Genomic DNA, 13,826 nt, shown 5'->3' with positions numbered 1-13,826 from the left:
GGTGATCCTGCTAAGCCTTCAGCAGCTGCCAACCTTCTCGAGGCAGTTGATATTTGTCGTGCTGCTATGGAAGCCGTTATCGATGTTCGACTCATTGAAAAGAATGCATTATAGCCAAGTGTGTTTTGTTACCTTCCAAAGTGTGGTCATCTTGATTTCGTCTCTTGGAAACTTGATGCAGATATAATTGAATATGTATTGACTGACATAGACATTTTCCCCAGTGAGCTAGTTGACATACTCTGCACACAGTTACAAGAGAATAGAACCAATCGGGATGAGAATAAAAATGATGATAGTATTGAAATTTACAATTTGCTTGATGAAGTGTTCGATGATCAGTGATGATACTCATGTGTCCTAACTATGAAAATGAACAAAATGAAAAACGATTATTTAGACTTTGATAAGAATGTAAAATAATAACAATAATAATAATAATAATGTTATTATAACAATTATAAGCATCTTAATAATAGTAGTACGTATATTTAAGATGAAACAATTATCTGGTTATATATAAATATCAAGTTAAGTATTAATTGGTCTATTATTTGCCTTACTTTTGTACTCCTATGGATGCTATGTATCTTTTATATTAATTAATATACTATAGTAAAAACCCATGTACATTGATCATCATTACAACTACTTTTATCATATACACCGGTATTATGTATGTTTCGTGTTGTGCAAGAACGTAATCGAAAAAAACATCTAATCTCAAAAACAATAACATTTGCGATTAAGTCTTTTTAAACAATAAAATGTTATAACCGTACTCGCAGTGCACAAACCTTGTAACAAATCTTTTGATATTTTTTTTATAAATTTGACGGATTCCTTTTATGGACACTGATACAATTTTTTTACGATGTTTTCAGCTTTTTATAGTTATTAGATCATTTAACCCACATACAAATACTAGATATATTCCGAATGCTTACGCCATTTTTTCTTCTTTAATGATAATGTTAAAAATACTGCTTGTAAAATCTATTTCAAACTAAAAACAATAACATGTTTTTTGTATTTGAAAATGAACTTCCGCTCTAAAGTAATTTTAATATATTTATACGTATTTGATGTTGCTGTCTTTAATTTGCTTGTTTGTGTAGTAATAGAAGTGTTATATTCGTAACTTTTATCAAAACTTTATTCAAATAAAAAACGTTATCAAACAATGACGTTTTTGAACGCTATAAGCACATACAAGTTTTTGAGTAAGATGTGTTATGCCTGCGTGTATAACTAAACGGTTTCCGGATGTCAAATAATAATCGTATTTCGTTGCGTGCGTATCACATAATTTTTGGCCTGGGGCATAACTCCAATGCAATAGTAATTATACCAATTTCCGAGTCTATCCGAATTGGCTGGCTGCCAAAAACCAAACTCCCAAAAATCCGATTTCCCGCTTCATTCATACGCAATAAAAGTAGTTCTTCGCAAATCTCAATTACCCGCCCTGTAAGGACAGAACATCACTATGTAACATGACAGTGTGATAAAAGTGTAAAACAATATTATTGAAGCAAAATTGCTAAGCATTCGCTACGACATAGTTTTTATTGTTTACATATTCATGCGCGAATAATTTCCTCGATTTACGGTCTAGGCCAAAAAGATACGAGTGTCTACAGAGACAGTAAGAAGAATTTTTTTCTGAGTCATTTTTTGAAGAGATTTTATTTGGTATTTATAAAAATATTTTAAAATTTGTTATTTTATTTTGCGTTAACAGACATTCCAAAAAAAAAGAAAATGAAAAAATAAATAAAATATTCACGATCATTCTCGGTTATAGACGAAGTAACCGGATATGGTATTTCACTGCGCAGATCGAGCGCACAAATCGAGCGCGAAAAGTTTTACGTGAAACAAAGTACACGATCTGTACACCGTTCTTTATCAGGGTAAGTGGATTTTCTTTTGTATACACATTACAAAGGAAGTATGAGTGTTTTCCTGATCTGTTAGTTATGTAAGAAAAAGCTATTTTAGGCTATTGAAAGTGATTTATTTGATGCCAACCATAACAGTTTTTTGCAACCATGTTGTTGTTGTTGTATATCTTCACCGCCTATGTAGACCAACCTCTACCAGATCTGTATAGTTGAACAAAAGGTTATTGTCCCCACCACCAGTATCGTGTAGTCCTCCACCGTCTATGTACACTGTAGTATATACACAACTATTGTCTTTTCTTACAGTCTCAAAGCTTCTGGGTCAATCCGTAGAAGTTCGGACAAAGGGAGAAATTCAAACAATACATCCTAAATGCATTTTACGTCACACTAAATCTAGCCCCAGGCCGTCAGTGCCTACAGCGCTTTGATTCCTTCCTAGGTACCGTTTCAACAGTTCATATTACGGATGCACTATTAACGTATGTCGGAATGACAACTGTCCATTAAAGATTTGTATTCAGGTTAAGGTCTCTCGTGCAGGAGTCATCAGTAGAATTCGATGGGTGGTGGGAAGTGGTGGGTTAAATGAGGCGACTAAATGGAAATATTGGCAGAATGTTAAATGTAATATTCAACAAAATATTAATGTTCTCCGTTGAGAAGTTTACAAACTTACACTGATAATCATTAATATGTATCTCCAAATTATATTTCATCCCAGATGTTACATTTTTTTAAAGTTTCGTTTATAATATATGATTTATGCATATGATATGTGCATAAACACAATCCATGTGAATTTGCGATATTATTTAAAACATGTATTCATTACTGATGAAAATAGTGTATATGTATTTATATATATTTATGACATCCATTTAAGTAGTGTGCTTATGGTGGTGGAGATGGTGATGATGATAATGACTATGATGATGATTGTGATGATGATGATGATGATGATGCTGATGCTGCTGCTGCTGCTGATGATGATGATGATGATGATGATGATGATGATGATGATGATGATGATGATGATGATGATGATGATGATGATGATGATGATGATGATGATGATGATGATTATGATGATTATGATGATCTCATTCGTGTTAAGACACCTCCCCGTCCACATGAACAGTTATTCAAAGCTCACATGCATTAACCAATTTGTTCAATTGACATTGAACAACCAAAAAGCATTATATTTTTACTTGGTTACTGAAGTGTAACGTCATTGCACCAATCTGACCTCAATACCGTAATCGAACACAATATGTTTTTGCGAAATCTACATACACTAAGATATAGTACGATATTATATTATTCTAAAAGTAAATATAGGTTATTTTCATGCTTGTGGATTTGGCTACTTGGTGGATGTATTATAAATGTTATTGTAAACATTATTTCTATTTATCCATCACTATTTGTCTATCTATCCCCTCCCTCCCAAGAAGAAATTTACATACAGCAGGTACATTGCCTGTCTGTTTGTCTGACCACTAGTGTCTGTCTTTCATTTCTTTTCTCATCTATAAATTTATCATATATTTATAGATTTTATGATAACTTGGAACAATTTTAAACCTTTTAAAGACAATTTTCCATGTGTTACACACGACTACTTACCTAAAAGGTAAAGGTCACACTTGAGGTTAACGCAAAATTTTGTCATTACACAGCTTTAACATGGCTGTCTCAGCGCTTACTTTTCCATAAATTGCTTGATTTTAACACAACTTGGCACAAATGCTTATATCAGAATCGGACGTGTTGCGAGTTATTCCTGTCTCCTTACCTTAAAGGCCACGGTCTCCCGTCAAGGTCATAGGTCACAGTGGTGTAGTTGGTATTGCGTCCTCCTAGTGATCTGGAATTCTTGGTTTGTGGGAGCGTGCTTTCCTCCCATACACAGAAAGTACGGGTTCTTGTCCCAAGAAACGGACTCAAGAGCGTTTCAAATAAGCCTTAGCCTTTTTATGCAATCGAGCTAAAATAGATCGGTTTAGTTCAAATGCCAACTTTTGCCGTAAAACAGCTCATATGGACTGTTACTTTATTATCCATGATGTTATTTTCAAATAACTTACCATAAGAAGATTGTTTTTCATATGTAAAACCTGTATTTCCCCCCAGGTCAATGCCACGCTTAGAAGTCGAGGTCAAAGTTGGCCATAAAACATTTTGTCTGGGCTCTAACTTTGTCATTCATCCTGCAATTTGAACAGATCTTTAGGCAAGTGACTACCATGAGGTGACTAACGGTCACTTGCAAATTTGGAAAAAAAACAGCTTTTTTGTGAGATAAGAAGCTTGTGTGACGTAATGTATATACTTGAATATTAAAATTATAAACAAATTTAAATTACAAATACATAGTTTACCATAATGTAATGTGATGAATATTATAAGTAATAATAATATATAAATTGAAAATTATTTATAAATCTTTCATTGAAAATTAGTAATAATAGATTACTTGAATTTTGGAAATTATTAATATATGTGTAATTATAAAGAATATAATTATATCGGTAAATAATAGAATTGTGATCAAAATGTTTCATAATAATATGTCAAAGTAATACACAGTTAGGGAACTTTTAGAATCATATGTTTTCTCCAACGAAACAAATTCAGAACCGATTTTAAAATTACATCTTGACTGAGTTTGGAAATGATTTCGGTCCATTTTAAAAACAACGTGGGCGCCTTTGAGGTGGGGCTGTATTACTTCTATGGATGTAGCGAAAAAACTTGAAGTCATATTTTGTGTCAAAATTTCTTAAAATGTTCTCAAAAATAGTTCTATTGATACATTGCTAAGATTCAAATTGGCCCCGGTCCGCTGAAAAACATGGTTTCAAGTATTTGGTGCAGTATTCAGTATATGGCTTTAAAGAAACATTGATAATATTTTTAAGCGCACACCTTTGTAGCACATTTGTTTTATTTATATCGCTGCCAAGTTTAAAATGGTACTGGATTAAAAGCAAGATAGCATGCCACATTTATTATACAAAGATAACAATATATGTTTACAATTAATGTGTTTCTTTATTTCTCAGGTGAACGAAATAGGAGTTTAAGGAAGTTGTGAGTTTTGTATCGAGTTGTTTATTTTAATTATTCCTCCACATAAAGAAACCGGAAGGTTTGTGTTATATCGCCCTTCACCTGCTAGTCGGTAAGTCTGTAAAATATGTCGGTCGATTCGAAGTCATTCCGTTTCTGACCAATGTCTAGAGAACGCTTTGACCTAAAAGCATCCACGTTGATTTGATTTTGACTTCGGAGGAAAGGAAAAGGTTTAGTGATTTTAAGTCGAAAAGTCATAGGTAAAGGCCACGAGATCTTGAATCTTTCATTGCGTGCCTACACACTTTATAAAGCACGATTTTATCTATGGTCATCTCATTTGTTAAACAAGTTACTTTGCACGGAAGAAATATTGATTTCAATTTTAATCGGTCAAAGATCATGGGCACATTTGTTTTTCTTTAGATTCTGATATTTTGTATATAACTACGTACGCATACACTCAACGAAAACGAGCCACATAAAAGTGTTGTTTTTTCATCATTCATAGTAATATATAGAAACTATAAACGATTATATCAAGACATACGATTTTATTTATCAATTGATATGTTTGCTAAAAATATGTAAATACACGCCAATCAATAAACTTCTGAAACATCTACATGAATGTAAACATGTGATTGTTTATATCCACCAGCGGAAGAACAATTGCAATATGTACAGGAACGGTTTTAACACCCAGCATTGTTAGTGATCATGAATCGGCACCACGAACACAGACACACACTTACAATCTATTATTCTTTGTTATTGTATTATGATATAAATGGCGAGCCTAGCAAAACAACAACAAAGAAGATTAAGAAATACAGTATTTCTACGATTCTACAATAAAGGAACACCAATGCAAACTTAGTAAAACAACGAGTAAAACGACAAATAGCTAGAAAAAAGCTCTTTCCTGTAATAATATAATTCACCATATAATTTGGCTTGAACAGCGAGCTATATACATGTAATAATCAAATGGATGAGCTTTGCGTGCACACTTGCTAATATAACGATTTGAAATTACGTGTTTCAAATGATGTCATGAAAAACGTCTTTCTGAAAAAGAGAACGACGCCAAAACTGGAAAAAGCTGCAATGACAATTGTATATGTAAACAAATTCTCTAAAAGGGCGTGCCCTCCATCCGGTTTCGGTCACGTCCCAGACTTCCGTAACCAAAGCTCTCACGTGACCTTTGTACATCTGGACCACCGCTGCTCCGCGAAAAGCCATTCTAAAAATATATAATGAGTCATAACTTTCGAAATTGTTTTAAATGTATACACACATAATAATCAATTAAAGTATATAATTAAGTATCAATTTAACATATTATAAACTAAGATCCCGGATTCGTTCTCTCATCTGTTATTGTTTTCATACTCTCCGTCAAAGACAACATTGCTACTTTTAACCAATGTCAAGAAACGGACTCAGAAAAGCATCAGTTGGCCTTAGAATTTCGACGGGATAACACTCGAACATAAAGGTTAAAATTCAATTTAACAATAACAATTGATATATCTTAAATATTTTATTTTGTAAGTTAATGCTGTCTATAATTTTATTTGAGATGGACCTTCAACTCTTAAAAAACAGTTGAAGAACTGTTCATGCTGAGCAAATAATTTCAGCTGTTTACTTTAATTGTTTATTTTGTTACAAAGCCACCCTATAAAATATTATCGTGATTTGAAAAACGAATGTTTGCCTTACCAATCCACTGTCGTTTGATGCGTTCAGAAGGTCACGCGACCGTTTTTCGTGATAATCGGGCTTTGGTGACCGTGGTGGACCATGGTAATCGGGATCCGGAGAAATCCGGCCGTTTCCAATATTTCTCGGAAACTGACTGTTTCGTGCTCTCGGAAGTCGCTCACCAGACTCGGGAAATACCCTAACCATGTTTTGCTTGTAGTTGTCCATTGGTTTTTGCGTAGGTGGTGGATCTTTATCCTTTTTTGGAGAAGAGTACAGCGGATCGGAATCCCTCTGGTATGACAATCGCCTTGTCTCTCGCGCTAATCTCATATCGACATGGTTATTAATGTCCGGTAGCGAACCGGATCGGCCATTCATTGCGGGCACATGTCCGTTATGGTCCCACGTCGAATCGGGGTCGCCTGATCTGAATGGCCTGGTGTAGTTTGGTTGAATTGGCTTGAACGGCCCACCATTGAACGAATTGCGACTTTTGTCACGATCGGACTGTCTGAAATTTTAACATTGACATTTTTTGTTGTGAAAAACACAATTTAACGTGTAAAATACAAATATACAAATATTAGGATGGGCAATTTTTTTAACAAATCCCATTTGTTACCTTGCTCATACTTTCCAATTATTCGGCCTTAATGTAACAAATCGCATTTTTTACCTTGCTTAAACTGTTCGATTATTCGGCCCTAATGTAACCAATTGCATTTTTGTTACCTAGCTAACACTGTCTCATTATTCTGTCTTAAGAAACGCTTGTGATTTATATCCACTGTCGCGTGTTTACCTTAATGCGTAATCGTTTCCATAAATTTAAACCATTCGTAGTGTTTAAATCATTTGTTTAATTTAAATTATAATTTACCTTAAATCAATTGTGGAGTTCTGCTTTGAATCCGAGCGAAGGTAGTTCCTGCCTAACAGCGAGTTATCGAATCCATTCCTGTGATCCTTCTCTAGCTTCCTAAGCTTAATTGTCTCTGCATCTCGTGCCTTCTTGCTGCGAAGTCTTTAAAACAAGATAACAATATACATTAATTGAATATTGTATAGTGTTTGCTCTCTAAAATACAGGTACCACTAATTTCATTTCACATGTGTGAATGATGGACGAGGGATGGACATTAGCAGTGATCCACAAGTAAGCGACACCTTAAGTTGAGTGTTCACTGTATTTAATATGGCACTATGTCCTTCGTATAATGATTCTTGACAGAACAAAAGTGGGCTACCATAGACAAGCCGTTTCTTTTCGATTATTACCATTTTGATTTATTTCATTGGCTACATTTTGCTAATCAATCGCATATTTAATGAAACATCGTCATAAACATCACGAAAGGACAACATGACAGTAACTAAGCTGTAAGGATTTAGTAATAATTTAGGTTACGATATTTTTTTTTACTTTCTCTGACACTCATTGTCATTTAGTACCTTATTTCTGTTTAAATGTATCCAATTGGTCAGCCCATATGACCATTTTATCAATGTACATCACCGTAACAGAAATGCACGTTTTTGCATTGATATTTCACATGCGTGAAATCTGCATTTTAATAGGAATTTATCATGATCATAATAGGACTTACAGTACCTGCACACGACGATGATGGTGATCACCAATATCAGGACGACGCCTCCAAGACTTGCACCTGTGGCGATCAGAGACGTGTTGCTAGCTGGAAAAACGAAGCAAAATACTCATATTAATGTACATCGCTAGTATACAATGCAGTAAATACAACACACGCAGATTGATTTCACGAATTTCTTTTGTCAATTGATAGATAAATTCGAGAAGTAATTATTGTTACAAGCTGGCAACACAATGAGAAAATAGTCACGATCTTATTTTGATATTGACGTGCATTTTCAGAACCTTCATATTGTTTTAATGTCAGATATATAACAAAAAAATTTTAAGATTAATTTATATATTATTATTTTTAATAAATACATATGCAGGTAATATTATTTTCATCTATTCATAACAAAACACAAGCTTTTTAAACTGGTGTTTAACCAAAATATAAGCAAAAAACAACCAATGCGACGCCTATAACATTTGGTCGCGTTAATCTTTTTTTTTTGTTTTTTTCGTTACGTTTTTGTTACGCAAATATAATCCTTTACTAAATAGGAACCTTACACGAATCGGGTTTGTCGTCTTTTTTTACATCCACCCCATCTTTAGCTTTTGTTGTTGTATCCACTTTTGGCGATAAATTATACTCGATAGCTTCTGTGGTGGCCTTTGGTTTGTTTGTGTCGACTGAAGATTTTGTGCCTGTCTGGTATACTACCGTTTTATCCGTTTCGGATATTACCGGATAAATAGTCGGGAGGTGGGCTACGAACGCAAACAAATGTGTTAAAATAACTTATTTTGGATTTTGAATGTCAAGATAGTCAATTACTTATACACTTTTACTTTACAAGCCATTATGTATATGTCATATGCCACTGACCCTGTAATCCTTTTTAGGTGCTTCAATGTATTTACATGGCAGTTAAAAACAGATATGAAATACTCAGTGAGCCAATTAATTGAAAACTCGAATACTGTTTCATTACAAATTTAACTGTGTTTTAATTCACTTGGCATTATTTAAAAGTATCCTGAAACATTTGTAAACAGGCCGGCATTGCTGCAAATTATACAAACTCTTTTTGAGAAAATGTTGCACAAAAGTTAGTATATATGATTTTCTTTTATGCATAACAGACTTAGCATATGATATGGGGGAATGTATTTTTTAAACACCCAATAGGAAACAATAGCTTGTATCCCATATAATCTACTACATTAATGATGGTTTTGTAAAATAGTGTGTCATGGGATATAAACTGGTGTTGGCTTAATAAGTATTTACATTACTTGGTTCGGAAGATGAAGGGGTATTGGTAATGTTATTGTCTAGTCTAGAAGTTGATTTTAAATAACTAGACGGCATTATAGTTGTCGTAATTTCTGTTGATGAAACTTCAGTTGATGTCGTTGTGTTTGACACGACTGTAGTTGATGTAATTTCCGGAATGTCGGCTGGGAAAAACAAGAAAAATAAGTTTATTTTATGGATCACTTCATTAACAAAACATGTGTACAGCCGAGTTAAATTCTATCAACTAGACTGGTAATTGCTTTTATGGTTAATTGTTTGGCATAAGTGTTATTTGACGAAGATCAGCTTCTTTTTTTAAATCACACCCATTATTAAACTATGAGTTTTCACGTGTATGGTTAGCTAACCACGCAGAGTTACAAATTCCACTCTACACTATAATATTGAATGATTTCTAGATGGTTTATCATACGTGTTTAGTACTTGAATAAAAATGAATATCCAATAAACGACTTATCACTCATTTGAACAAACAGACACTTCTACTTTTTGTAAATGTAGAATTAAATCATAAACATAAACACGTATTATTAACATTTCAGCCCCTCCCAAAGACACAAACGTTTATGTTTAAAAGAAATGGAATGTCTCGATTTAATATTTGAATGATCTCAAACTACATAATCATAAATCTTGTACATCGCTTCGACTAGAAATTGCAACGTTTTTAAGAACATATAAAGTCTAGGCAATAAATGTTACTTCGCTTTCTTCAAGATTTCCGATTTGAATCATCATGGATTACTGAGTATTTAGAATTACTCTGGGAGTTCTGATTATTAAGATATATGCCATCTATTAAAAAGACTTACCTGAATGTATGTTAATGTTAAGTCCGTCCGTAAAATGAAATATGTACATTACAGCGTTTGTAAATACTGATACTGAGTAAATGGTGGTCTATTTAAGTTATGAAATTTTGAGAAGTGAATATAACAACACTCAAGTCAGCGTTACATTTTGTTGGAATATTCCTATGATTGTATTTATTATAAATTTCGAAAACGTGGAATGGGCTTCTATTATAACTTAGTATTTAAATAGTTTGTACTGTACCTGGAAGTTCGCACGTATAACAGGACGTTTCGTTTATAAAGGTGTTGTTGACGTAACCAGCCTTGCAGCTGCATGCCACCGATTTAGATTTGCTAGAACACGTGGTTGTATTTGTGTCGCACGCTTTCGAAATATTACACAAATCTTTGGTTTCTAAAAAGACAACGAATGGTATTCAACAGTCGCAGATTCGCTTTTTACCACATTTCTGAATATGGTAGAGTCAACGAATCTTCGGAAACGTCTGTTGAACTCTACTCAAGTAAATAACTGTCCATGTTTCGTGCTGGGTTTTATGTTGACAATATTGTTATAGTTTGCAAATAACTGGGTTGACACTGTAGAATATAGCATTTTTATACTAAAGTAACTCTAAAGAAAGGACAGATACTTGTTTGTATATTAATATTATGTTGTGTTGAAATACATTTTAAAAGAATATGTGTTGTTTAATTTTGGGAAAACATCCGCTGCACCTCAAGTTCGTTCACACAAAAAGATACATTCGAAACATGAACTGTAAAAACTTTCATGTAAATAAAGCAAAACTAGTTTTCGTTTTAAAAACAGTTAACAGCAATGGTCTCCTTTATAATTACAACTGACGCCAAAAGAGTGTATACAGTCCTATTTTAAAGAAACAATAAAAATTAACATTGTCCGTTAAAAATATTTTTGTCGTTGACAGAAACATTTCAGAAAACAATAATAAAGTATCAATTAAATGATAAGTGTTTTCTATTAAGTCCATGCGGTTCATTTACTATGGGTTGACAACAACAGAAACATCTGGCACATGCACAACGTTTTCATACCAATAAGTTGATCAAACTTCATCAGATTTAAAGTATTTAAGTACTTCAACATTACAACTTACCATTAATATAAACGGTTGAATCGAAGATTATACCGAAAGTCGTGTTTAAATAAGCTTTTTCTGCGCTGTTGCAAGACGAATTCACTTGTGTGCAGTTTGTCCATGCTTGTGTAATATCTGTTTCGTTTTTACTTTCATTAGTATGAACTATAAACTCGACTGCCGCTTTTTGTGTAGAATTAAGGGATCTGAAAACGTAAATCGTAATCGAGATATCTAACATCAATTCGAAAAGTAAACTGGAAAACAAATTGCATTACATTTTGCTCAAAAGGAACAGCGACACAATAACAGACGGTGCGATATTTTTAAAACAGTATTCACTGGAACTTTTTTACAGACACTACAACGGTTTCTGAAAAAACGCGTTCGGAGTAAATAACACGATCTCTACGGGTTTCATGAACCGATATTAAGTACTTTTAAGTCATGGCAGGTCCCAGATTTTTATTTCAGTCATTTTTTTACTGTAGCAATCACAATGTCGGACAACTGAAGAATAACATGCATACACATCATATGCCTTTCTATACAGATACCGAGTTTTAATAACCTTAATATCGAGTTGTTTTAGTCATTAATACTTTAAGATTATTCGGACAGTTTTCGATTTTTTTGTAACAAATGCAACCACAATAATAGTTAGACGAATAAACGGAATTAACGTGCATTCTTTCCACGTGTCCCACTATCGACATAACGATTTTCATAAACCTAGATTAAATACGGCTTTGAGTATAAAGATCAGGAGTTTCACAAGTATATAATTAATTGTGTGTGGATACTTTCACAAAGTATACAAACATCAAATAGTAAATATAATTGAATTTCTTTTTTTTCTTAAACAGTGCTAAGTATCTGCTTCATTTAAACTAATTTACAAATATACGTATTTAAGTATGTAAATACATTTCGTAGTTTGATATATTTAAACAAAATGACAAAAAGCTTGAATTGTAAATATTGAAAGAAAATATAAATATATTAAAATATATTGTTTAAAAAAGTATAATTTGTAAGAATTTTAAAAGCAAAGATCAGAAGCACACTAAACAGTATCCAGATTAAGTTTGCAAATCCAGATTATTTGCAAACTTATTTTTTTTATTTATTGAACAATTGTTATGAAATTTTGCATATTTGTAGGGGGCATTGAGTACATACATATAATTGAAAAAAAAGAGTTAAAATGTTTTTGGAAAGTAGAGTTATTTGATGATAAAGTTGCCATCCCCCGTTGGATCCCAACGGGGTTTTGGCTCCCCCGTTAAGAATTGCAATTCTCCAACGGGTGTTTTTTTCAGACGGGAGAATTTTACCTATATTTTACAAAAAATGTAATTTAAATATTATGCTTTGTTTTCTGTTTCAATGTTTACAAATACACATGTTTAAATTATAATTGTAAGAAATATGTACTTTAATAAGAAAATAAAGTGTTTGTAGATTTTCTTCTCCCGTGGGGTTTTGACGGGGGATCCCGTCCATCTCCCATATCCATTAAACTCCAACGGGGTTTTCACGGGGGACCCCGTCAATCCCCCATTTAAATTAAACTCCAATGGGTGTTTGACGGGGGATCCCCGTTTAACTCCAATTTATAAAGAACTCCAATGGGAGTTTGACCAGAGAAGAGAGGGGGGATCAGACTTCAATAAACAGTTTATACCCATTGCAATATATTCCATTGTATAAAGAGTAAAAGACACCAAACTTTATTAAATAATTAATGTTTTCTTTTTAAGGTTTCAAAATCAATTTATAATTTTTATATTTTCATAACTCGGTACGTTACGTTGAATAAAATGTCTTTTTGAAAGAGATTAACCCCACATATTGCTATTTCTGGAAAGATGAATTTAAAACGTTCCATAATTTTGAAAGACTGTATAAATAATATAGTGACTTATCTCGAAAATATATTACATTTACCTTTTGATAATCCAAACGTTGCTTTTATCCATTTCTGTGATGATAAATACAATCCAGAAAGACAATAACATTGGAAGCATAATTATTGTCATTCGGAATTGTATTTCTTTTGCTGTTTATTCCCGTGTAACAGTTTTGGAGGTTTTTTTCCTAGAAATTTACCTTGCAAACATTTTCGGTGCAATGTCGTACCTTAGTGTACCGGTTACATTCCACAAGTTGTGTTTTTTTTACACAAAATGCCTGATTAGGGCAGTGTGTTAGGTTCATTGTTTTGTTATTGCAGTTGTTTGTTTTTTATCTTTAACAACACCGTGCACTGGTAGCGTTATTAGC

General features: G+C 33.1%; 1 protein-coding gene across 1 annotated transcript; it reads right to left on the bottom strand.

Moving 5' to 3' along the window:
- Positions 1–5,522: 5,522 nt before the first annotated feature.
- On the bottom strand, positions 5,523–11,742 carry LOC127865700 (uncharacterized). The gene is made up of 8 exons (XM_052405645.1): positions 11,559–11,742; positions 10,682–10,834; positions 9,601–9,765; positions 8,872–9,072; positions 8,317–8,401; positions 7,585–7,728; positions 6,720–7,215; positions 5,523–6,237 (listed from the first exon to the last, which is right to left on the bottom strand). The coding sequence occupies exons 3-8, from the start codon at positions 9,674–9,676 to the stop codon at positions 6,127–6,129; spliced, it is 1,113 nt and encodes a 370-aa protein (XP_052261605.1). The 5' UTR covers positions 9,677–9,765; positions 10,682–10,834; positions 11,559–11,742; the 3' UTR covers positions 5,523–6,126.
- Positions 11,743–13,826: the final 2,084 nt, after the last annotated feature.

Source organism: Dreissena polymorpha, chromosome 2 (assembly GCF_020536995.1).
Source record: "Dreissena polymorpha isolate Duluth1 chromosome 2, UMN_Dpol_1.0, whole genome shotgun sequence".
Taxonomy (NCBI): Eukaryota; Metazoa; Mollusca; class Bivalvia; order Myida; family Dreissenidae; genus Dreissena; species Dreissena polymorpha.
The sequence above is the reverse complement of the archived record's forward strand: the minus strand, read 5'-3'. Positions and strand labels throughout refer to the sequence as shown.